Source organism: Bos javanicus, chromosome 29 (genome assembly GCF_032452875.1).
Source record: "Bos javanicus breed banteng chromosome 29, ARS-OSU_banteng_1.0, whole genome shotgun sequence".
NCBI lineage: Eukaryota > Metazoa > Chordata > Mammalia > Artiodactyla > Bovidae > Bos > Bos javanicus.
The window spans coordinates 38,804,082-38,828,460 of record NC_083896.1 but is presented as its reverse complement, the minus strand read 5'-3'; the positions used below and the strand labels follow the sequence as shown (position 1 = coordinate 38,828,460).

The 24,379-nt window shown below is 42.8% G+C and overlaps 1 protein-coding gene across 1 annotated transcript; it reads left to right on the top strand.

The window, feature by feature from the left end:
• The first annotated feature begins 1,478 nt into the window (after window positions 1-1,478).
• On the top strand, window positions 1,479-10,987 carry LOC133241856 (pregnancy-associated glycoprotein 1-like). The gene is made up of 9 exons (XM_061407772.1): window positions 1,479-1,628; window positions 2,966-3,116; window positions 4,091-4,208; window positions 4,307-4,425; window positions 5,615-5,808; window positions 6,727-6,843; window positions 8,523-8,664; window positions 8,752-8,850; window positions 10,547-10,987. Exons 1-9 carry the CDS (start codon window positions 1,528-1,530, stop codon window positions 10,694-10,696), a joined length of 1,191 nt encoding a protein of 396 aa, XP_061263756.1. The 5' UTR covers window positions 1,479-1,527; the 3' UTR covers window positions 10,697-10,987.
• Window positions 10,988-24,379: the final 13,392 nt, after the last annotated feature.

The window sequence follows — 24,379 nt, the reverse complement described above, 5'->3', positions numbered from 1 at the left end:
CTGAACTGAAGTTGTTGAATACAGTGTCAGAATTCTTTCCTTTTTTTCTTTTTTTTTCCTTTGGTTTTGTTTTGATGGACAGAATTTTTGTTTTTCCTTAGAAGATATTCCACTCTGAATGTAGAGTCATAAGTCTGAATTTTAAAGCCACTTAAGTAATGTGTTGTTATAGGTAGCTAGTCAACAACTTGATGCAATTAGATTTATTAGTCTTTGTTCTCAATTTGTTCAGTTCGGTTCAGTCCTTCAGTTGTGTCCGTCTCTTTGCAATGCCATAGACTGCAACATGCCAGGCTTCCCTATCTATCACCAACTCCTGGCGCTTTCTCAAGCTCATGTCCATCAACTTGATGATGCTATCCAACCATCTCATCATCTGTCTTCCGCTTCTCCTCTTGCCTTCAATTTTTCCTAATATCAGTATCTTTTCCAATGAGTCAACATGTTTAGTATGCATTCAGTCTCTTTAAAATCAACCAACAAGAATTAAATTCCTCTCTGTCCCTACTGCACCTCTAACTCTAGGTCAGAAATAAAAACCTGCAGAGACTGAAGGCTGATTCCAGCACATCGCTGTGGAGATATTGCTCCCAATTTTTTTTAGGGAAAATAAAATTAGTTTCTAACATTAAAATCAGTACATTGTACATAAATATACAAACTTTTGATTCTCTTGAAAACATGGCCAACTGGCCTGCTTTCCAGCATGGGCGAAGTGGAGGAAAGGCTGCTCCCAGAGGTAAGGCCTGTGCTGCCCAGATTCCAACATGATCACCTAGTCCTAGTATCATATCTCCTGCCTACTGTGGCCATGAGTTTGTGAGAACTAGACTTCTAGCTCTCTTAAGGTAAAGACTACTTTTGTCTTGATCAACTTTGACTTTGAAGCCTTTAACCCAGAGCCTAGCACACAGTTCTTCCTTGTACAGTTGTTGGATGATATAAAATATCTTGTGAATGCATATGACATTTCTTCCAGTACTGAAACCATGAAACTGAAGTACTGCTCTGCCCTAAATCTTTGATGCAGCCTGGCATCATAGGTGCCCCTATGTCTGCCATTAGACCCACTATCTAAAGCCAGTTGTATGTCAGTGGGCTGTCCCTGAAGTCTTCACTTTGCCATTTGACAACATATCATTCTAGCAATGTTTTCGCCAACGAAGACAGCAATGCATATCTCATGAAGTGGCTAGGAAGATGACATGAAAACATGCATGTCGAGCATGGCCCCTAGTATCCATTTTCATGATGTTCTTAGAAGTTTTTTCTCCAAGAAGGCAAGGTTTTCCGTCTTCTTAGATGTCTATGCAGATCAGTTTGATTTTTCAGCCAAGATTCAAGGAAGAGATTACAGTTCAATTCTCTGTATTCTGAAAAGCTTCAAAGTCCATTCATCAAGGACACTGATGAAGGTAAAGTTTTTATCGAGACCTTTGTATTTTTTTTCAGATCTTTTAGTGGCCTGAAGGGGAAAACTAGGGCAGGTCAGAGCATATATAACTAGGGGCTCCCGGTCACCACTACATGCTAAGATCCCAAACTTTCCTGAGTACTTGGAGCCAGGAAAGAAGCATGAAATGGCTTGTGCTCCTCGGTCTGGTGGCCTTCTCAGAGTGCATATTCAAGTAAGTATGGGGACTGTATGTCACATCATATTCCTTTCTCGGATTTTTCTTTTCATCTGATTATTCTTCCACCCATCAGGCTTGGAAGGGAATGGAATATTTCGCTAAGAGTCTTAAAGTTCAATTCTTACTTATTGATAAGTAACTTGCTATAGGAACTGTGGATTCCAAGGTCTTGGTGTAGATTTGGGTTTCACAACACTTGGGGTCCACTCTTGTCATGACCTGTTGAAAATGCAACTCCTTGAAACTGTTCAGTGCACAGTCTATGCAGATGTTGATGTGGTCCTGTGGAATAGCACTTTTCTACATTTTGATCAACATGTCCTCTTTTTTCCCTGTCAATTTCAGTGTGTATATGCCTATGTCTGCATCTCTGTATCACTGTCGTTTATCTCTCCATCTCTTTGGAGGTCACTGGGAGTGTATTTCTCTTTGTGTTTTTTGCTTTTAATTTTTCATTTGACTCTTACTTCCTTCTCAAGCCTCTGAATTTCCTTTAATTGTTCCCTATATCTTGGATTCTTCTTTCAACTCTCTCTTCTCTTTCAACTTAGAGAAAGATACACTGTCTTATATCTGACAAGCAGTGTGACCACAGCCAACTCAGAAACCTCTTGCATTTCAAATTGCTCCGTTGTAAAAGAGAATAAGAGTCCCCCCTTCTACCTCCTTCCTTGAGGTTCTTTGAGAAGGAATGAGTGGGATGGCAACAGCAATGATAATGGCTGTCATTGTTGAGACTTCCTATTTATCAGGTACCTTATATCCATCACTTCACTTATCCCCAAGATATTCTATTTGGAGGGTTTGTATTGTTGCTATGCTAAGTCACTTCAATCGTGTCCGACTCTGTGCGACCCCATAGATGGCAGCCCACCAGGGTCCCCCGTCCCTGGGATTCTCCAGGCAAGAACACTGGAGTGGGCTGCCGCTTCCCTCTCCAATGCGGGAAAGTGAAAAGTGAAAGTGAAGTCGCTCAGTCGTGTCCGACTCCTAGCGACCCCGTGGACTGCAGCCTACCAGGCTCCTCCGTCCATGGGATTTGCCAGGCAAGAGTACAGGAGTTGGGTGTCATTTGTATTGTTACATTCCACCATTTTGCGGAAGGGAAGACTGAGACACCACATGGTCATATGGCTTACCCGAGATTGCAGAAAAGAACCTGTATTCAAATCTATGTCTTTGCCATGGTATATGCATAAAATTCTGATAATAATGTGACTCATAAAAATGATTAGAAAACACACAGGGCCATTACAATGACAGTTATACCTTAACACTGACAGCTAATTGTAGCATCTTCTTTGTTTTCTTTGTCAAATGCTCGGTGAAAGAATACCTCTAAGGAGAGTGAAGACCATGAGAAAAACCCTCAGTGGAAAAAACATGCTGAACAATTTCTTGAAGGAGCATCCTTACAAACTGTCCCAGATTTCTTTGCGTGGCTCAAATCTAACTACTCTCCCACTGAGGAACATCTGGGATGTGAGTATTTTGGGAGAATGTTGCTCCACAGCGCCCCCTGGTGCTCTAGCTTAGCATGGGGCTCATCTGGAGGTGCCAGGTGGGATGTTGGGGTTGGGGTTCCTGCAGGAGGCTGAGACACTGGAAAACAGGGACCCCTACCTTGAGCAGAAGGCACTCTCATTCTCAACTGTTGGTCTTTGTGACTGGGCCTGGCAATTACCAGTTGGCAGGTAAATATCCATTTCTGTGTCAAACATGTGTCATTAGTTTGAGGGTGATTGTTCCTTCTGAACTAAGTGAGAGCCTCGGTTACGGATGAAGTGTGAACCATCACTGATCAAAAGGTGGAACCAACTGCAAAACAATTGTGAATCCCTAGGTAGAGGAATTCAGTTTCCACAGATGCAAGAACGACAGCAGGAAAAAGTTACTGAACCTGTATTCTGTGTGTGGCCATAAGAATCTAACACAGTGCTTACTGTTTGTAGATTAGAAAAGGGCTTATTTTGTCTTCAAGAATGCCCATGCCAGCCTGAGAGATAGGCAAAGAGCAAATACATGTCAATTGAAAGAGTCACCTGTGTGGTGTTGATTGGATGTGATCTGAGTTTAAAGGGAGTGACTAGAGTTGATCAAGAAGGACCTTCTGGAGAAGGGGTGCTAAGATTGGTTTGAAGAGACTACAGAGCTTCCCAAATGAAGGCACCAGGACTTCCCTGGGTGTCCAGTGGTCCTGGCGGCTCAGTGGTTATGCCTCTGGGGTTCCCATGCAGGAGATACCACTCCAACGCCTGGTCATAGAGTTCGTATCTTGCATAAAATATAGCACAGAAAAAATATATCAAATGCAGATCCTCTGTGATCAAAGTCTGTGAGCTGCACAGTGGTTAGAAAGTGATCTCGAGAGATATGTGACACCCAGAGGGAGGCACCAGTGTGGGAATAGAGAGTAGACAGTTCTACACTAACCCACTCCCTCCTTCTCCCTGTAGATATTCTACATAGGTACCATCACCATTGGAACACCCCCTCAGGAATTCCAGGTTGTCTTTGACACAGCCTCATCTGACTTGTGGGTGCCCTCCATCGTTTGCAACAGCTCAACCTGTTGTGAGTACAGACATCCCCTACCCGGACCATCCTTCACTTGCCCTGCCATCCTGTTTCCACACTTGGCATCTGATGACACTCATCTCTTGTGTCTGCAGCTACACACGTTAGATTCAGACATCGTCAGTCTTCCACCTTCCGGCTTACCAATAAGACGTTCGGGATCACGTATGGATCTGGGAGAATGAAAGGAGTTGTTGTTCATGACACAGTTCGGGTAACAGTGTAACAAATGCTGAGTCAGGACTGGCTATGGAGTGACCTCTGCTTGCAAAACAGATGCAGGACCATCTGGCAGGACCCCTCCTAGCCTAATTCCCATAGATATTGGCCAACTTATCCACAGGATCATGTCTCTGGGTTTGCAGTGCCCATGGTGACACAAGAGCAAACAAATTAGCTAACCCAGAGAGTGGCTTGAGTTATGGACTTGCAGCTCCTCTGCCCATGAGCAGTTCAAGGTTCATTTGGCTCAGAGCGAGAAGGGATAAAAGCACCCACTTTTAAATTTACAGACTGTTCCAGGCACTTTCAGGTGATAACTGGTTTAATTCTGCAACAACCCCTCAAAGCAGTTACTCTGATTAGGTCATAAGGCATATGAGGTAACTGAGGTCCAGACAGCAAGGGCCTTCCTGAGAGTATACATGTGATAAAAGGTGGAGTTAGACTGGCTTTTCAGGACTGAAGTTGCTGTGGGGTGTTTGGGGACAGGATAAAACTGATACAGGTATCCTGGGGTCAGTTGATGGCTTCAGGTATCCAGAGTGGGAAACTGGAGGCCTGAGAACTCAAGGGGCCTGATAAATGAGTTCTCACTTTAGAGGACCTTTGAGAGTCTAATAAATTTATGGCTTGCCTCCCCCAAAATACTTGAGTAGTTCCCCTCTCTCTCTTTCTCTCTCATACACACTCACAGAAATATACATATATCCCCAAAAGTGAATTCTCCAGGCAGTAATTTCATAGAACTCTGCAAGCAAGATTGTGTTTTTGGCTTCTGTCTTCCTGGACAGATGCAGAATCCACAGTACCTTACAGAGAATGCAGTCCATTCCTGTCATTAGGTCACAGTAATGCCAAAGAGAAGGCTATCTTGCTCAGAATTGTTTTGTCCATAAGGTGGCACCAATGGGACCTGGCCTGACTCTTGGTTGCTCCACCAGTACAGAAGCCAGGAGGCCAATTTGACTCACTCAGGTGGTGTTTTTCAGAAGGGCAGATGTTTTATAATTCACAGCCTCTCTCAAATGAAACCCAAATTCCCCTTCCACCTTGCTCTAACCATCTGTGGTCAACCAAAGACAGAGCCCAGCCTCAATTCTTCTCTGAGGATCTAATGGCAATGCACCCCAGCCCAGTCCTAGTCCCACTTCTGTAAGTGGGAACACCCTTCTCTCCCACAGATTGGGGACCTTGTAAGTACTGACCAGCCATTCGGTCTAAGCGTGGCGGAATACGGGTTTGAGGGCAGAAGATTTGATGGTGTCTTGGGCTTGAACTACCCCAACATATCCTTCTCTAAAGCCATCCCCATCTTTGATAAGCTGAAGAATGAAGGTGCCATTTCAGAGCCTGTTTTTGCCTTCTACTTGAGCAAGTAAGTCTGAGATGGACAATTCCTTCCTCCAAATTAGCTGTAAGATGCTTTCAGTTGTACAAAAATTATAGAACACTTGATAAAGAAGTATCCTGAGATAATATAACCAAGGATAACTATGGCCCCAGGGCCCTACCTGGTTTCACCACTGGCTTTTATAAATAAAATTTTATTGGAACACAACCCAGATCCTGGACTCAAGACCAATAACTTGGTCTAGGGGGGTGAGATATGAAGCAGGCAAAAGGAAGGCAACAGGAAACAGGTTGAAGGAAAGGCATTAGGATTTGCTTATGAATTTGATCAGGAAGGAAGGAGAAGGATGGTGAATATCTTTCCTTCCTCATTAGCATTTCACTGGGAGCCCAGGATCAGCTACCCATTTTGTGGAGCCAGTGAGAAATGAAAGTATGACACAAAAGTGTGGGACCCTTTATTCAAGAAATATTAGGCATCTCAAGACAGGGAGAGCAGAGTTTGGGTCCCTTCTGAGTGTGGGGCCCTTTGGACAGTGTAGGTCACAGGCCAGTGGAGCCAACTCTGGGTGACCTGAACCCACACCCTTAGAAACCCCAGGCCTTGATTTTCCTGAAAAATGACAAGGTGGACACGGGGAAAGCCAAAACACTTCAGCACCCAGTCCTCTGAGGGTGTTTGAGCACTCACGTCACTGGAGGTCCAGGGCTTCTTCAGAAGACATAGTGGGTGGAGCTCAGACAAGTGATTCATCTTCTAACCTCCTCTGTGCCACTCATGAGACAGTAACAGACCTCAGTCTGGATCTCTATCTCTCCTAGACGCTATTTCTGCATCTGTACATGGAGACCTTATTAGCGCCTTGATGGGTGGACCATCACAGCTCTCACACAGTGCTGTTGTTACTGTCCTCCAAGGATCCCCCCTCACTTCTCTCTACAGAGACAAGCAGAAGGGCAGTGTGGTGATGTTTGGTGGGGTGGACCACCGCTACTACAAAGGAGAGCTCAACTGGGTACCATTGATCCGAGCGGGTGACTGGAGTGTACACGTAGACCGGTAAGCCTCTCCCTCTGAGGGTCAGCCCAAGTGATGCTCCCGCTAATGCACATGGACATTACAGGCAGACACACACAAATGTATTCTCAGACACTCAGTCACACAGACATACACCACCCACAACATCACAGACAGTCACACAGACACTTGGAAACATACAAGCAGACACATATAAACCTACACAGAGACACATAAAAACATGCATAGCTAGTCAGAGACACACAAGCACACACAGAGACACATACAAACACACATACAAACACACAAGCACATAGATACACAAACAACCCATGGGTTTATAATCCCCAGGCCTTCTGAACAAGGCTCTGATCAGGGTCCTAAAAGGGTCCAGAGAGGTCTGTGCAGCTGGGAGAGGGCTGCACCCACTGCCCTTTGAGGTGCAGAGTATGGTTAGAGTACTCTACAGTGTGGTGAACAGAGAGAGGATCAGGGAGAATTTCACCAGCCTGAACAGAGTTATGATAAGATGACCAACTGTCCAGAGCTATCTAGGACATAGGAAGTTCTCAGTACAGATAAATGTCATTTTAAAAACAGGGACAGTCCTGAGAAAATGGAGAAAACTGGTCTGATTAGGGAGCAGCTACCCAGCAGTGGAGAGAGGTTGGCTGCAGTCTTAAGACGTGAAAGCAACTAAAACAAAAGGCACCCCATGTTCATGGGCACACAGTGGGACAGGGTCTATAACAGAGAATCAGGAAGGTGGGATCCAGGAGTGACTTGAGGACAAGAGGCATAACTGATAGGATTCTATGTAATACCCTCCAACAAAAGCTGATTTGTCCTTCGGAGTTTCGGAGGGCTAGTCATGTATTTCCAAGCCAGGGTCTCAGGGTCTGAGCTGGTTGTAGGAGCAGTACTGGGAGACACCCTTTCCCAGAGGAGCCCCTCTCTCCCCCTACTCTGAGAATATGCTGCCCCTGCGAATCACCATATTCACTCTTTGTGTGACCCGTTATTTGTTCCCCATCACATAGAGCTCTCTTGATGTTTCTTATTGTTTTCTCAGTCTTCATTCACTCATTGAACAGATAAGCATTGGGAATCCACTGTGTGCCAGGCACTTTAGGGAGGCAAGGAGAATAAAACTCGCCTTCACATCTAAGAAGGCAGATATACATGAAGTGACTCACCCACATAGTTAATTGTGACTTTGGTACATGCTAGACATGAGGAGGAGAAGGCAATGCAACCCACTCCAGTACTTTGCCTGGAAAATCCCAGGGATAGCAGAGCCTGGTGGGCTGCTCTCTATGAGGCTGCATAGAGTCGGACACAACTGAAGTGAGTTAGCAGCAGCAGCAGCAGCAGACATGAGGAAGGGTCAACAGAGAGTTACCAAGACAGGAGACTGATAAACACCGGGGGAAAGACTTCCCGAAAACAATACAATTAAGCTGTAATCTGGAAGATGAGAAGAAATTTGCTAGTCAAAGAGGAGTGGAGTCTTCTAGGAAGGAAGACCAGCTTGTGTCATGGTACAAAATATCCTGGTGTATTCAAGTACTACATTTGAGGATGTCAGGAAAGGTGCTGTGTCGAGAGCAAAGGAAAAGAGGGCAAGAGATGAAGAGCTGTTTATGAGACAGTCGGGAAGGGGACAACTCTGGGGAGACTCAGAATGACCTTGATGCCCGCTTTCTTCCCTTGTCTCTCAGCATCACCATGAAAGGAGAGGTTATTGGTTGTTCTGACGGCTGCACGGCCATGGTGGACACCGGGTCATCAAATATCCAAGGCCCAGGAAGAGTGATCGATAACATACACAAGCTCATTGGTGCCACGCCACGGGGTTCCAAGGTGAAGGGTCATGCCCCAGGGTCACTCCCAGTCTCCACACAAAACAAGGATCTCCATGGCCAATCTCTCACCCTCTCTCTCTAACAGCACTACGTTTCATGTTCTGCGGTCAATGCTCTGCCCTCTATTATCTTCACCATCAATGGCATCAACTACCCAGTGCCAGCTCCAGCCTACGTCCTCAAGGTGAGGGGACGATACTAAAGGGTGGTTCTCAAACTGGGGCTTGCAGGAACCCTTGGGCTGCTGCTGGGAGGAGGGCGCCCTCTGGAGGCCATGTCACACCATTGCAGATGCTCCTGAGCCTTGTGGCTGGGCCAGTGCCTCCCACAAATCCAGTCACTTGAGAGTAAAGGGCTGTGTGGGACACTGATTTTCCTGAAATAAATGTGGAGATACCACACCATATGGCATGGTGGGAGTCAGAGAGAGGGGAACACTAAGGTCCTCAGTCCTTAAAGAGCTTCAATTCAATCTGAACCCTTAGGTGCATGAACATGAAATTCAGCACTAGCAGTCCCTGAAATAGGCCATGTTACAAGGAGTTTGGCAGGGGACAGTCCCAGAGTGAAGTCCCAGCATAAGTTAACAGTCTGCCTTCCCTTCTCAAGATTTTTCTGGTTTGAATGATAAATTACATGGTCAGCCTTGTTCTTGCCTCCATCTTCCCCTTGCTCTGGACTGGTGCCTCCTTTGTCAGTTGGGATACCTGACCCCTCAGTGGGGAGGTTGGATAATAAGGTGAATAAAGGGTGCACAGTGACTGCTCAGCCCTGGAACAGGGTGGAGGCTTCATGTCAGCTCCCTGCAAGAGTTCAGAGCAGGCTGATGGGCTCAAAGAAGGCTTTGAGGAAGAGAGGGAATTTCAGGAATTCTAAAACGACAAACTCATTGAACCACTTTGAGGGTTGCTTGGTGCTGGGCAAAACTGCACTGGATTCCATGCAAATGTCATCTCAAGGTGGTCTGCACTGGGGCACTGGGGACTTACTAGGGCTGATGAGGGCTACGGACTAACCACTGGGGATGGGGAACCAGCGGATGTTACCCACCCAACCGTGTCATGGCCAAAGAGGGTGAGTGTGGGCTGAAGGAGGCTTCTCAGAGTTCCTGAGTTAAGTGTTCAAGAACGTGTTGTGGGCACTGCTCTATTTAAGATGGATAACCAACATCGAGTTACTGTGTAGCACAGGGACCTCCACTCAGTTATATGACAGCCTGCATGGGAGGGGTGTCTTTGGGACCAATACACAGATACATACAGTTGAGTCCCTTTACTGTCCTCCTGAAACTCAGAATATTGTTAATCAGCTAAACTCCAATACAAAATAAAGTTTGTTTTTTTTTTAATAAAGTACAGATTGTGGGGATGTAGGAGAAGAACCAGCATTCTCTGCAGAGAAAACAAGGAGCAGGAGTCAGAAGGAAAGAATCAGGGATTGGGGGGAACTATGAACACATTTGTTCTTTTCTAAATAATTATATTCAAGTGTGGCTAATCTTCAGTGTCACATTAAAATCTGCTGCATAACAATGTGACTCAGTTATACACATGAAAATATATTTTTTCTTATTCTTTTTCATGTGGTATATCACTGAATATTGAATATGGTTCCTGACGCTGTACAGTAGGACTTTGTTGTTTTTCATTTCTCTGTTTCCCCAACTCCCAGTCCTCTACTCACCACACCCTTCCTCATAACAACCTGATGTCTTGGCCCTCTTTGGTTTTGGATGAACTGTCATACCCCTTGCTGCTGAGAAAACCCCTTGATACTTACTAAAAGAGGGAAATAAAACAAAGAATTTTGCTGGGTCTGGATATTGGGGGAGTCACTGGTAAGGGCTCATGCTGACTAGTGTGTGTCATTGGCTTCCCCAGGATTTTACAGGCAACTGCTACACCACCTTTAAAGAGAAAAGGGTAAGGAGATCTACAGAGTTCTGGATCCTGGGTGAAGCCTTCCTGAGGCTGTATTTCTCGGTCTTTGATCGAGGAAATGACAGGATTGGCCTGGCACCGGCAGTGTAAATGCTTGGAGAGGTTCAGGAATCAGTAAGGCCGCTCCTAACACACAGTCACTCACACTTTGGGCACTCCTGCCCAGGATGATGGTGAACTGTATTTGGTGTTCTGTACACGCTATTCTCAGTAAAGAATAAAGGGTTTTACTTTTAATGGTGCTGAAACAAATGTTGCCTCTGCTTGTGTCTGGGTGTGAAGGATCTAGAACTAAGTCTGAATCAAAATTGAGAGGAGCCCTACTCCAACTGGCTTCAAGGAAAGGGTAGACTCATTGAAATGATTCTGGGAATCCAGGATACAAGAATCAGAGCAAATACAAAGATCTCAGTGACTGGAGCCAAGAAATCAGAAATCATCAATTCTCTCTCACCCTTGCTATTTCCCTTTGGTCTACTTTGATGGTCTTAGCCCAGCAACTTTTTTCCTTAAGGCTTCTAAACCTAGTGAGGGAGTTCAAGCTACCTGCCCCAGGGTGTTAAATCCTGAAGGCATCACCTAGTAAGGAAAAAAGATTGCAGACATTAGAGTTCAAGGGTGTTCTCTGAATCACCCACCTCTGTTCACATGTACAGCCCTAGATCAGCCATCCTGGCAGGGACATGGGGTCTTATGACTGGCTTTACATGGTCTTTGTCCCTGACCCAGAAGCACACATGATTGTTAAATTCCTCCAGAACTACATGACTGATGCTGGGGAGAGGCAGCCCAAAGGATAGCAAGTCACAGATGGTCTAGGCCATGGAAGAGTTTGTGATGACCCACAAACTCCACTACCTCCTCATTCAGAGGAATTATAAGGGGTAATGAAATAGACTCTCTTCATCCCATCTCAGAAGAACTTATCACTGGGCTTCTCCTCCATGTGATGTTGAGTGAGGAGCATTTCATGCAGAGCTGGTTTCCTCTTTTTCCCACAGCCCAGTCACCAGCTGTCTGCCACATATGCCTGATCTGTTCTTTCCAGTCCTACTTAGTAAGTGGTGGCCCCAGTGGATTCCTGAGCCTTCCCCCTCCTCCAGGGCCCAGAATGCCCCTTCCTTGGCCTCCATTGCTTCTGGGGAGAATGCAACACATGTATCATGGAATCCAGGGTACACAGAGCCTTCAGCCTTTCTGAGATTCCTCCAGGGGTGGAGCTACAAACTATTTGCTTGGAGTTGCAATGGTTAGGCTCATTTGCAGTGGAAGAATACATTCTTTCCACCTGGAGGCCCTCAGTAGATGCCTCAGCTGAGTCAGCCGGGGTCAGAAGTTGATTTCCTTTCAGATTGACTGGTTTGATCTCCTTGTTGTATAAGGGACTCTCAAGAATCTTCACAAGCACCACAGTTCAAAGTCTCAATTCTTTGGCATTCACCCTTTCTTATGGTCCAAATGGCTCATCTGTACATGATTACTGGAAAAATCATAGCTTTGACACTACAGACCTCTGTAGCAAAGTGAGTCTCTGCTTTTTAATACACTGTGCAGGTTTTTCATAGCCTTTCTTCCTTCCAAGGAGCAAGTGTCTTTTAATTTTGGGCTGCAGTCAAGGTCGATTGTGGTTTTGGAGCCCAAGAAAATAAAATCTGCCACTGTTTCCACGTTTCCCTCATCAATAAGCCATGATGTGGTGGGACCAGATGCCATGAATGCGGAGTATATTTTTGTGAAGAATGTTTTGGATGAGTTTTAAGCCAGTTTTTGCATCTCCTCTCCTCAAGAGGCTCTTTAGTTCTTTGCTTTCTTCCATTAGGGCAGTGTCATCTTCATATCTGTGGATGTTGATATTTCTCCCAGCAATCTTTATTGCATCTTGGGATTTATGCAGTCCAACATATTGAATGATGTATCCTATATAGAAGTTAAATAACCAGAGTGAGAATGTACACCTTGTCACGCTTTTTTACCCAGTTTTAAATATGTCAGTTGTTCTGTGTCTGATTCTAACTGCAGCAATTTGACCTACATACAGACTTTTCAGGAGACAGGTAAGGTGATCTAGTACTCCCATTTCCTTAAGAATTTTTCACAGTTTGTTGTGGTCATTTATGTGAAAGGCTTTAGCATAATCAGTGAAGCAGACGGAAATGTTTTCTGGGATTCCCTTGCTTTCTCTATGATCCAATGGATGTTGCCAATTTGATCTCTTGTTCCTCAAACCAGTTTGTACATCAGGAAGTTTTCAGTTCATGAAGTGTTGAAGCTTAGCTTGAAGGATTTTGAGCATTACCTTGTGAGCAAGTGAGATGAGTGCAATTGCATGATAGGTTGAACATTCTTTGGAATTGCCTTTCTTTTTGATTGGAATGAAAATTGACCTTTCCCAGCACTGTGGCCACTCATGAGTTTTCCAAATTTGCTGACGTATTGAATGCAGCACTTTTACAGCCTCATTCTTTAGAATTTTTAAATAGCTCAGCTGGAATTCCATCACCTCTCCTATCATTGTTTGTAGTGATGCTTCCTAAGGCCCACTTGACTTCGTACTCTAGTATATCTGGCTTTACATGAGTGACGCAAGCATCATCCCTATCCTGGTCTTTATGACCATTTTTGTACAGTTCTTCTGTGCGTTCATGCCACCTCTTCTTAATCTCGTCTGCTTCTGTTAAGTCTCTGATTTTCTGACCTTTATTGTGCCCATCCTTGCATGAAGTGTTCCTCTGATAGCTCCTGTTTTTCTGAAGCGATCTATACTCTTTACAGTTCTATTATTTTCCTCTAATTCTTGCAGTGTTCACTTATAAAGACTTTCTTATATCCCCTTGCTACTCTCTGGAAGTCTGCATTCCATTGAGGACATCTTTCCCTTTCTCCTTTGCCTTTCACTTCTCTTATTTTCTCAGCTGTTTTTAAGGCCTCCTCAGGCAATCCCTTTTCCTACTCACATTTGTTTTTCTTGGGGATGGTTTTGGTGACCACCTCCTGTACAATGTTACAAACCTCCATCCATAGTTCTTCAGGCCTCCAGACCTAATCCTTTGAATCTATTTTCCATCTCCACTATAAAATCATAATGGATTTTATTTAGGTCATAGCTGAATATTCTACTGGTTTTCCTTACTTACTTCAATTAAAGCCTGACTACTGCTTGCTTCTGCCTAAGCATTGTTGCCAGATCATCGCCCACCACTCCCAGTGGGTGTGGAGCAAAAACACACAATTTGAGGACTGTTACCCTGGGTTTGTGCTTGGCTTTTCACGTGCTTGGCTGTGGGACCTTGATCAAGTCCCTTAAGCTCGGTTTTCTCATCTGGTCAATGGGCACGATGATGATAATTCCACATCTAGATGCACGTGTGCCTGCTAAGAAGTGGCCCTGAGAATCTGGAAAAAGTATGAATTATTTTGCCACCTGGGGAGATGGAAATCTTCTGTTTAGATGTTATGGCTGCCATCCCCAAGGCTAAATACTGATTCAAGCCAAATGACATCTATCTCTGAACCTGACCCAGAACTCTGACTGAGCCAATGCTTCTGTTTTCTGGGCCCCAACAAGAGCTAATCATTACTGTCTCAGATTGCTCCCTTCCCAGGCTTACCAGTCAGCCTTTCCTTGTCAACTACTTCTCGCCTGAAACCACATTGAAAGGAGAGTTGTAAGGCTGTTGGTCTCTTTTCGGTTTCCCGCATCTCCAGCATAGCAAGAAGTAGCTGTTATGCCTACTTGTCATAGCAACAGCTATGGCAACCTGTACAGTCCAATCTCAGCCTGTTAAATGTAACTGTCTCCATTTGGCCCCTCATGTTTTAATTACCTACATTTGCCTTAGAAATCTTCCTATGCTTGCTGTTTAATGACCAAATATGTGTGGACTTGATCTAGTTTTCTTTCCCAAGTATGATTCCAACCATGTAATGAAGTAACCACACATTTAGTCATCTAATTACCCACAGGAATAAACAAAAGCAAACCACCCATCCATTTCTTGCTGGCCCCAAAACAACATTGAAGTGATCTGCTGAAACAATGTGATACATTGGCATGTACACTCCAGTAGGGACACTCTTTCTGGATCCGTTTTGCACCTAATGCCAGATGTCTACCACAAGCTTCACCCTCCAGCAGCCAGTCACCTGGTTTTTGTAGACTCACCCCACTCCAGATCCCTTTGACATCCTTCAGTAACATCTAGAGAACAAACTCAGTCAAAGCTCTCTCTCCTGCCAAAAAGAGTTTGTTTTTTTGTTTTTGTTTTTTTTAGAAAACAATGTTTGATAACACATTCAAAATCATGTGCTCCTTGCCTTGGATTCAAGGACCTGCACCAGAGGATGGGAAGCCTCCCCTTCCAACTAAATCTTTCTCCACTCCAACAAGGACCAGAGCCTTCACTGGACCCTATGTCCTCACTGGTATTGTTCAGTTGCTAAGCCATGTCTGACTCTTTGTGGTTACATGTTCGGCAACAAAACAGGCCTCCCTGTCTTTCACTATTTCGTCTAATTTCCTTAAACTCATGTCCTTTGAATAGGTGACTCCATCTCATATTCTCATCTCTCTTCTTCTGCCCACAATCTTTCCTAGCGTCAGGGTCTCTTCCAAAGACCTGGGTCTTGACATCATTGGCCTAAGTGTTGGAGCTTCATCTTCATCATCAGTCCTTCCACTGAGTATTACTCTACCACTTCCAAAACAAAACTCATGTTTCCAATCACCTAACAATATTGAACATTGATAAAGTTTAATAGAAGTGGGATCTGGTCCTCTGGGAAATCCCAGCACTGCCCCCTGCCTTTCTCTTACCATTCTCTCCACCTGGCATAGAATTGCTTCCCTACAGCCTGTCCAGCTTGAAATGGCCTGCTGACCTAAAATTGTCAGCTATCCACAAATTGTTCCTTCCTCCTTCCTTAAAGACTTCTGCCTGCTCCCTGATTGTCCTCTGTACATCAGTTCAGTTCAATCTCTCAGTCATGTCCACTCTTTGCTATATCATGGGATGCAACATGCCAGGCTTCCCTGTCCATCGCCAACTCCCAGAACTTGCTCAAACTCATGCTCATCAAGTTGATGATGTCACCCAACAATTTTGTCTTCTGTCTTCCCCTTTGCCTCCTGCTTTTAATATTTCCCAGCATCAGGGTCTTTTATAATGAGTCAGTTCTACCCACCAATTGGCCAAAATAATAGAGGTTCAGATTCAGCATCGGTCCTTCCAATGAATATTCAGGACTATTTCCTTTAAGATGTAATGGTTGGATCTCCTTGCAGTCCAAGGGACTCTCAAGAGTCTTGTCCAGCACACAGTTCAAATGCATGAATTCTTTGGTGCTCAGCTTTCTTTATGGTCCAACTCTCACATCCACTCATGACTTCTGGAAAAACCATAGCTTTGACTCTACAGATCTTTGCTGGTAAAGTAATGTCTATGCTTTTTAGTATTCTGTCAAGGTTTTTCATAGTTTTTCTTCCAAGGACCTAGTGTTTGTTTGTTTGTTTTTCCCCACAGCTGCAGTCACTATCTGGAGCTATTTGGGAACCCAGGGAAATAAACTATGTCACTGCTTTCATTGTGTCTCCATGTATTTGCCATGAAATAATGGAACTGGATGCAGTGATCTTCGTTTTTTGATCTGTAGGTACCTAATCAAGACAATCCCCAATAAAATGAAATTCAAAAAGGCAAAATGGTTCTCTGAGGATGCCTTAGAAATAATGTAAAAAAGAAGAGACGCAAAAGGCAAAAGGGAAAAGAATCACATACCAACCTGAATGCAGAGTTCCAAAGATAGCAAGAAGAGATTTTTAAAAAGCCTTCCTAAGTGATCAGTGCAAAGATATAGAGGAAAACGATAGAATGGGAAAGACCAGAGATCTGCTCAAGAAATTTAGAGATAGGGAAGGATCATTCATGCAAACATGGGCCAAATAAAAGAAGAAAATGGCATGGACCTAAGAGAAGCAGAATATATTAAGAAGAGATTGAAAGAATATATAGAAGAAACATAAAAACATAAATGAAAGTAAGTTATCAATGTTTATTTTTGAAAAAACTACCTGGTTTTAGCTGTGGAGAAATATTTGATACTTTAAGCAAGTAGTTCATTGTAATAGACCTTTTTAGACTTCTTTTTATTTGCTTTAAGCATATATAATTTAAATAGATTTATTCCTATCTGTAATTAAAACCATGGTAGCAGACTATGTTGGAGAAGGCAATGGCACCCCACTCCAGTACTCTTGCCTGGAAAATCCCATGGATGGAGGAGCCTGGTAGGCTGCAGTCCTTGGTGTTGCTAAGAGTTGGGGATGACTGAGCGACTTCATTTTCACTTTTCACTTTCATTCATTGGAGAAGGAAATGGCAACCCACTCCAGTATTCTTGCCTGGAGAATCCCAGGGAAAGAGGAGCCTAGTGGGCTGCCGTCTATGGGGTCGCACAGAGTCAGACACGACTGAAGTGACTTAGCAGCTTAGCATACAAAAAGGATATTAATGACCCAGATAACCACAATGGTGTGATCACTCACCTAGAGCTAGACATCCTGAAATGTGAAGTCAAGATGCCCTTAAAGAGCATCACTATGAGTAAAGCTAGTGGTTGTGATGGAATTGCAGTGGAGCTATTTCAAATCCTAAAAGATGATGCTGTTAAGGTGCTGCACTTAATACACTAGCAAATTTGGAAAACTCAGCAGTGGCCACAGGATTGGAAAGGTTGTTTTCATTGCAATCCCAAAGAAAGGCGATTTCAAAGAATGTTCAACTACCACGCACTTGCACTCATCTCACATGCTACCAAAGTAATTTCTCCAAGCAAGTCTCCAACAATACATGAACTGTGAAATTCCATAAGTTCAAGCTGGATTTAGAAAAGCCAGAGGAACCAGAGTTCAAATTGCCACCGCTCATTGGATCATAGAAAAAGCAACAGAATTCCAAAAATATACCTAATTCTGCTTTATTGACCATTTAAAAGCCTTTGACAGTGTGGATCACAACAGACTGCAGAAAACTTACTGTGATTGAAATACCAGACCATCTTGCCTGCCTTCTGAGAAATCTGTATTCAGGTCAAGAAGCAATAGTTAGAACTGAACATGGAACAGCAGACTGGTTCCAAATCAGGAAAGGAGTGCGTCAAGGCTGTATATTTTCACCCTGCTTATTTAAATTATATGCTCAATACATCATTCGAAATGCCCAACTGGATGAAGCACAAGCTGGAATCATGGTTGCTGGGAGAAATATCAATAACCTCAGATATGCAGAAGAGACCACTGTAATGGCAGAACATGAAGAGAAACTAAAGAGCCTCTTGATGAAAGTGAAAGGGGAGATTGAAACATCTGGCTTAAATTCCACATTGAAAAAATGAAGATCATGGCATTTCGTCCCATCACTTCATGGCAAATAGATGGGGAAACAATAGAAACAGTGAGAGACTTTATTTTTAAGAGCTTCAAAATCACTGCAGATGATAACTTCAGCCATGAAATTAAAAGATGCTTGCTTGTTTAAAGAAAAGTTATGACAAGCCTAGCAGCATTTTTAAAAGCAAAGACAATATTTTGCTAAAAAAGTTCAGTATAATTAAAACTATTTTTCCAGTTGTCATGTATGGATGTGACAGTTGGAGCATAAAGAATGGTGAGTAATGAAGAATTGAAGGTTTTGAACTGTGGTGTTGGACAAGACTCTTGAGAGTCCCTTCGACTACAAGGAGATCCAACAAGTCCATGTTAAAGGAAATCAATCCTGAATATTCATTGGAAGGACAGATGCTGAAGCTGAAACTCCAATACTTTGGCCAACTGATGTGAAGAACTTACTCATTAGAAAGGACCCTATTACTGGGAAAGACTGAAGGCAGGAGGAGAAGAGGATGACAGAGGATGAGATGGTTGGATGGCATCACCGACTCGATGACATGAGTTTGAGCAAGATCCAGGAGTTGGTGAAGGACAGAGAAGCCTGGCGTGCTGCTGTCCATGGGGTTGCAAAGAGTCAAACATGAGTGAGTGACTGAACTGAACTGAACATACCCATAGCAAATGCTATTTATAACTGTCATGGTTCTCCAGCAAGATGGGGCTCCCCAAATCCCCATATCCCTGGTTAGTCTGCACCCATGCACAGAAGTCACTGCCTAGCAGGCAAAAGGCATTCAGTGAGTTCTGATGGCAGGGGGACCTCCATTTTGCTAAACATAGAGGAGCAAAGACACATTTATTCTCCTGTTTCAAACAATTTGAAAATAGAAGAGATAAATGAAAGAGCAGATTTTTACATCAAATGTCAGGCAACAGAGAATGGATTCCTGAGGCAGGGAGCAAGCAAGGTGAGTTCTACAATTGTCCCAACTCTAGAAATAATTTCCAACACATACATGAAAGGGCTATCTAGGCAGAGACCAACGGTCTCCTAAGAAGAAAGATTTGAGACTCTAGATAGTTAGAGATCACAGGAGAGAACAACACACAGAGAAATGTGCAAGTGTACAGGTGATACCCTTCCAGTTTACAGCAGACAGTTAATAGTACTGGTCAGGATTATAGGGAACAATCCCTGAGTCTCAAATTGCACCAAGTCTAATGGTGTCCCCACCCACCAGCATGGAAATTTCTCATAATTCCCATGACATCAGTATGGCCCTGAAGACAATATTGCCTTACTAGTGGGGAATAGTAAACCTGGTGTAAAGTCTTGTCTTATATCAGCTAAAAAACCTGAAGAGCAAGCCTTCAAAAAATACAATTGTTTCCATGAAATTAAAAGTGTCTGCAAACAGTGCCATGAATAATTTTTAAAAATTAAGAATATTCAGCATCCAAAGGGTAAAAATTGCCACATCCAATATCCAACTTAAAATTTCCATATGAAATGTGAAAATATTTGACTTACGTCAATCAAAATATTGTAAAGTAATTATCCCCTAATTAAGATAAATAAATAAATTTTAAAAAATTTCCAATGTGTAAAGAAGCAAGAAAATATCCAAAACGAAGGAAAAATCAATTAGTAAAAACACAGTTAAAACATACATTACATAATTAGCAGGAAAGGACATTAAAATGCTTCCTAGAATAATAATCTTTATAGTCATGAAGCTGAAGAATATTGAGTATGTTAAATAGAGAAATGGAAAATAGGAATGAAAAGACTGTGGGAAAAAATTAATTGTGCATCATAGAGATTTGAAACAACTTTAAGAATACTAACAAATATGTAAATGGAATCCCACAGAAGTGAAAGAAGGAGAATAGAGAAAAGAACTTCATAATTACTGGCTGAAAATTTTCCAGATATGATTAAAGCTTTAAACTCATTAACACAGAAGTTCAATTAATTCAAAGACAAGAAATATGACAACTATTCAAAGGTGCATGATAATTCATTGTTTAAAACAATCAACCAAAGAAATGTAACCAGAAGGAAAAACAGACACAATAGAACAAAAATGAGAAAGACAGCAGATTAGGCATATAAAACAATGTTAGCCAGAGGACACTGGTACCACATCTTAAAATGCTCAGAGAAATATAATTGGCTCAGAATTCTACACCCAAGAAAAATACATATCAAAAACAAGATAAAATACTTTCTCAGATGTACAACAACTATGAGACTGCATCACCACCAACAACCAATGTAACAAGAAATGTCTTTTACCAGGCCTCAAACGTGAGATCTCTATAATTCTAGCCATCTCAGTCTTTCAAAAGACCTTTGTAAGGACAAACAAATATTAAAGTAGAAATAGTCATTGTATTTCTACTCACTTCGAGAAATTATTGCTAACTCCTCAGTTCTGGATCTTGCAATGCTGGTGGACTAGATGGTGAAGTGATGTGAACAGAAGTAAGGAAGGTGAGACAGGTAGGTTAGAATGTGAGGTAATAAAGACAAGGTATTTAGAAGCTGAAGAATTGAGAGAGAATTGGGATCTGAGCTGGAAAAGCAGTTTTCAAAACAAATTGGGTCCTCTGGTGTGTATAATCCTCACTTCAGTCCTTAAAAGATCTCTACTGACCAGTCTGCCTCTTTTTTCTGGAGCACAGTTCAGGTCCATCTAGCTGTTTCTCATTGCTGTTCCTTTCTCCTGGCTTCCACACTGTGCCCAGCCATTCAGGCTAATCCATTCAGAAAAGGTTTGTTCTTTTTAGGCACCTGATGCCGGCTGCCTACAAAAGGGTCTGGTCTCTGTTTCTCTTTCAAAACTGAAAATAGTTTGTTATATAGCCATGAGCCCAGTAACTACAGGACTGCATTTCCTACCCAGCACTGCTCTTAGTCATGACTGGTGACTGAGATGCAAGCAGATCTTTAAGAGAGATTTCTTTAAATACTGCTTTCAAGGAGCTGATTTAGCTGAGAGATGGGACTCTTCCAATCCCTACTTTCTTCCTAACTGTCATCTGGATTTTACTTGTGATGGCTGGAACTCCTGCAGTTGTATTGGATAATCATATAACCTAAGAGATGGATAGCACCCAAGCTCTGGCTGGCCCACCTCCAGCTTTGTTTCAGTGGGAGAGAAAAATCAAGTTTATCTTGATAAAGTTATAGTTGTTTTAGTTGTTTGCAATGTGCATCCAAACGTAATCCTGATACTACTATGTGTTTAATGTGATATAGCCTTATTATTTTGTTGGGTTTAGTGAATATATTTAAGTTATACATTTCTCTATTTTTTTATTTTATAAATTGATTCATAACCATTATACCTAAATTGTATAAATGCAAAATTATGATTATAAGCATGCTTTCTTTTAGATTTTGAATTTTTAAACTTTCTTATCTTCTTTCCTTTCTTGTTTTATCCATATTGGTACAGCCTGGATCATGTCCTCTCTGTTAACCTCATCCATATCCATATCTGCAGGCTAAAACAGACCAAGAGCTCTGTGGGGAGAAAGAAAGAAGAATGAATACAGGGATATGAGTGAAGGATGGTGGCCCTTGTTACTCATCATGAATGTTCTGAAGTAGGATCACATTCCCTTGCCCTTCTGTATGCCCACAACCTCCAAGTTTTCCATGAACATGGAAGATACTTTGGCCAGTGGAATTTGAGTAGAGGTGATATGTCACTTCCAAATTGAAGTATTATTTTCTATTCCACTAGCTGGAATGCAGATGTAATGACAGCACCTGGAGCAGTCATGTTACACCAGAAGTAAGTAGCACAGGTGGAAGATATGACAAAAAAGAAGTGGACCCTCATCTCTGTGGAGAGACCTGCACTAACATTATATGAAAGAGAGTTGAAATTGTATTGTATTTAAGATAATGTTATTTAGGGTTTGATTACAGTTGTTGAACCTGTAACCGAACACTCATAATAGAATAACTGATCTTTGTGTTAGCCTTGTCTTGACATTAGGGTCTGAATGAGACAGTATCTACTGATGTATACTTAGAAGTGAGTCAAGTGACAGCCCTGCCCTCTGGAAGCTTTGCTCTAGTGTGGAATTCAGAAACTGAAGCAAGAACAAAGCCATATGGCAGGACAGCTTCAAGATCTTGTAGGAACCCCTGGGAGGGAAACCTCAATCAGTCCTGATCTCAGGAGGTTGCTTGAAACAGGGACAATCCTCTATCAGTCTCCTCCTAAATAGGCCATGGTGCCAAGTTTCATGTAAAAGTGATTTATTTAAAATTCTTTCCAGAGTGTTTTCCCTTCAAAGCCTGTGCTTCAGATATGAATTTGAGACCTGGTTTGGGAAGATCACAAATGCCCCAGGGCAACTAACCCGGTGGGCCAAAACTACTGAGCCTGAATGCCCTAGAAACTGATCTACATCAGGAGAAGCACAGGATTGAAAAGCCAGTGCACTGCAATTACAGAGTAGCCCCTGCTCGCTGCAAATAGAGAAGTCCTGAGCAGCAATGAAGACAGTACAGCCAAAATTTAAAAAAATAATAAAATAAAAATTCTTGCAGAGAAACCAGTGAGGTCTCAGGGGAAGCAGGACATGAAAAAGGATGAAACCAGTCTGGGTCTGATATCATGCAAGTCATGGAGAGGGAAGCAAGAGCCTGTTTTTACAGGGAACTTGGGATGTAAGTTGTGCCTCAAACGTGCCCCAACCCAAGGCTAGGGAGCTGGGATTTTACTCTCCCACTAGTGCCTCCATCTCATCCGTCAACTAGCAGCCAGCTGGTGTCTCCAAGCCCTTGTATTAGATCCTCCAAAGACAAATCAAAGATGACACTAGAAACAAATGACACCAAAGCTCAGGAAAATATAACCTCAGAAAATGTCTAGATTTCTACACCTGTTCTGGCATATCCAGATCATATCTGAAATCCTGCAAGTCTAAATAACTCCATGGGTCTCTACATGTATGCATTTTAAAAAATCAGCTTTTAATCTATATAGTATGGTTGCTTTACAGCATCGTATTAATATTAGTTGTATGAGAAATTAATCAGCTTATAATCTATATAGTAGTATAGTTGATTTACAGCATTGTATTAATATTTATTGTATGAGAAATTAATTCCCTTATACATAGACATGTATCCATTCTTTCTAGATTCTTTTCCCATACAGGATATTACAGACTATTGAGCAGAATTCCTGTGCAATACAGGGGGTCTTTGTTGATTATCTATTAAATAAAGTAGTATACAGATATTAATCTCAACCTCTCAATTTGTCCCTCTCCCACCTTTCCACATTGCTAACTATAATTATTGTTTTGATGGAGGGAAATGTCTAGGCCCTTTTTGGTTCAGGTTCTGTGCTTGTGAGAGTGCAGTGGCCAGGGAAAGTAAGCCTGAGAGAGACTCATTTGAGATGATGCTAAATATTGAGAAGGCCTTGGCCATGCAAAAAGCTGGGAAAAAAACATTCTAGATGTGGGAAGTAGCCCCTGCTAAGGACCAATGTAACCAAGTTTAATGAATGGCTACCGTTCCACTGCCAATCTTCCTTCCATGCTTGGCACTTGGCCTACAGATCAACCACCATGACCTCATCCCATGCTTCATTTGTGAGTTAGCAGCAATGAACTATGTCAGCCTTCCCAAGAAGGGAGAACCTGGGGCTATCACAAACAAGGCTGAATATGCTCTGGATTCAGGAATGTGTATACAAACTGGTTTTCACCAGGAGCATCAGGTGCCAGGGGCACCACCAATGCCTCTGACTATCTCCATGTACTTGTTCTCAGTAGTAGAAATGACAAGGAACTGATAGAGCAAAGAAACAAATAATGCCTCTTGTTTCATCTTGCCCCATGTGATTCCCATGGCCCTTTGACCACACTGCTTTCTGCCCCAAAACTCTTTCCTCTTTTGCTTCCTCAAAGGTGGCTTGTGAATTACATCAGCACTTGACTGTGAAGCCTGGTGGCTGGAACTCAACTCACAATCAGCTGGGACCCAGAGTTGCCCAGCCTTGTCCTGAGTTTCTGTTCTTTTTCTCCAACCAGATTCATAAAGCAAAGTCCCTAAAAAACATAAGGGTGATTGTAATTTTCTCAAGGCCTTTGAATCTCCAAGGTCTATTTGGAGCATCAAAGAGAAAATGTATTACCCTGCATCCAGGCTAGTCTCAGACCTCACCCTCCTCAGCCAGGTGTTCCCTGAGGAAACATAAGACACTTATCTAAGTTGTCAGAAGTCTGAGAAGAGAATGCTTCTCACTGTGAATGGAGGTTCACGTTATCCAGTCACACAACGGTCTCTGTTGTCTGAATGAGGATTGGGAGCTCTGGCAATTTTGAGTTGGGAGTGAATCAGTCACCACCTG

Coding starts and splice junctions, on each gene's coding strand:
- LOC133241856 (XM_061407772.1), top strand. CDS start 1,528: ATGCTAAGATCCCAAACTTTCCTGAGTACTTGGAGCCAGGAAAGAAGC. Junction 3,117..4,090: donor CACTGAGGAACATCTGGGAT/GTGAGTATTTTG, acceptor TTCTCCCTGTAG/ATATTCTACATAGGTACCAT. Junction 5,809..6,726: donor TTTGCCTTCTACTTGAGCAA/GTAAGTCTGAGA, acceptor TTCTCTCTACAG/AGACAAGCAGAAGGGCAGTG.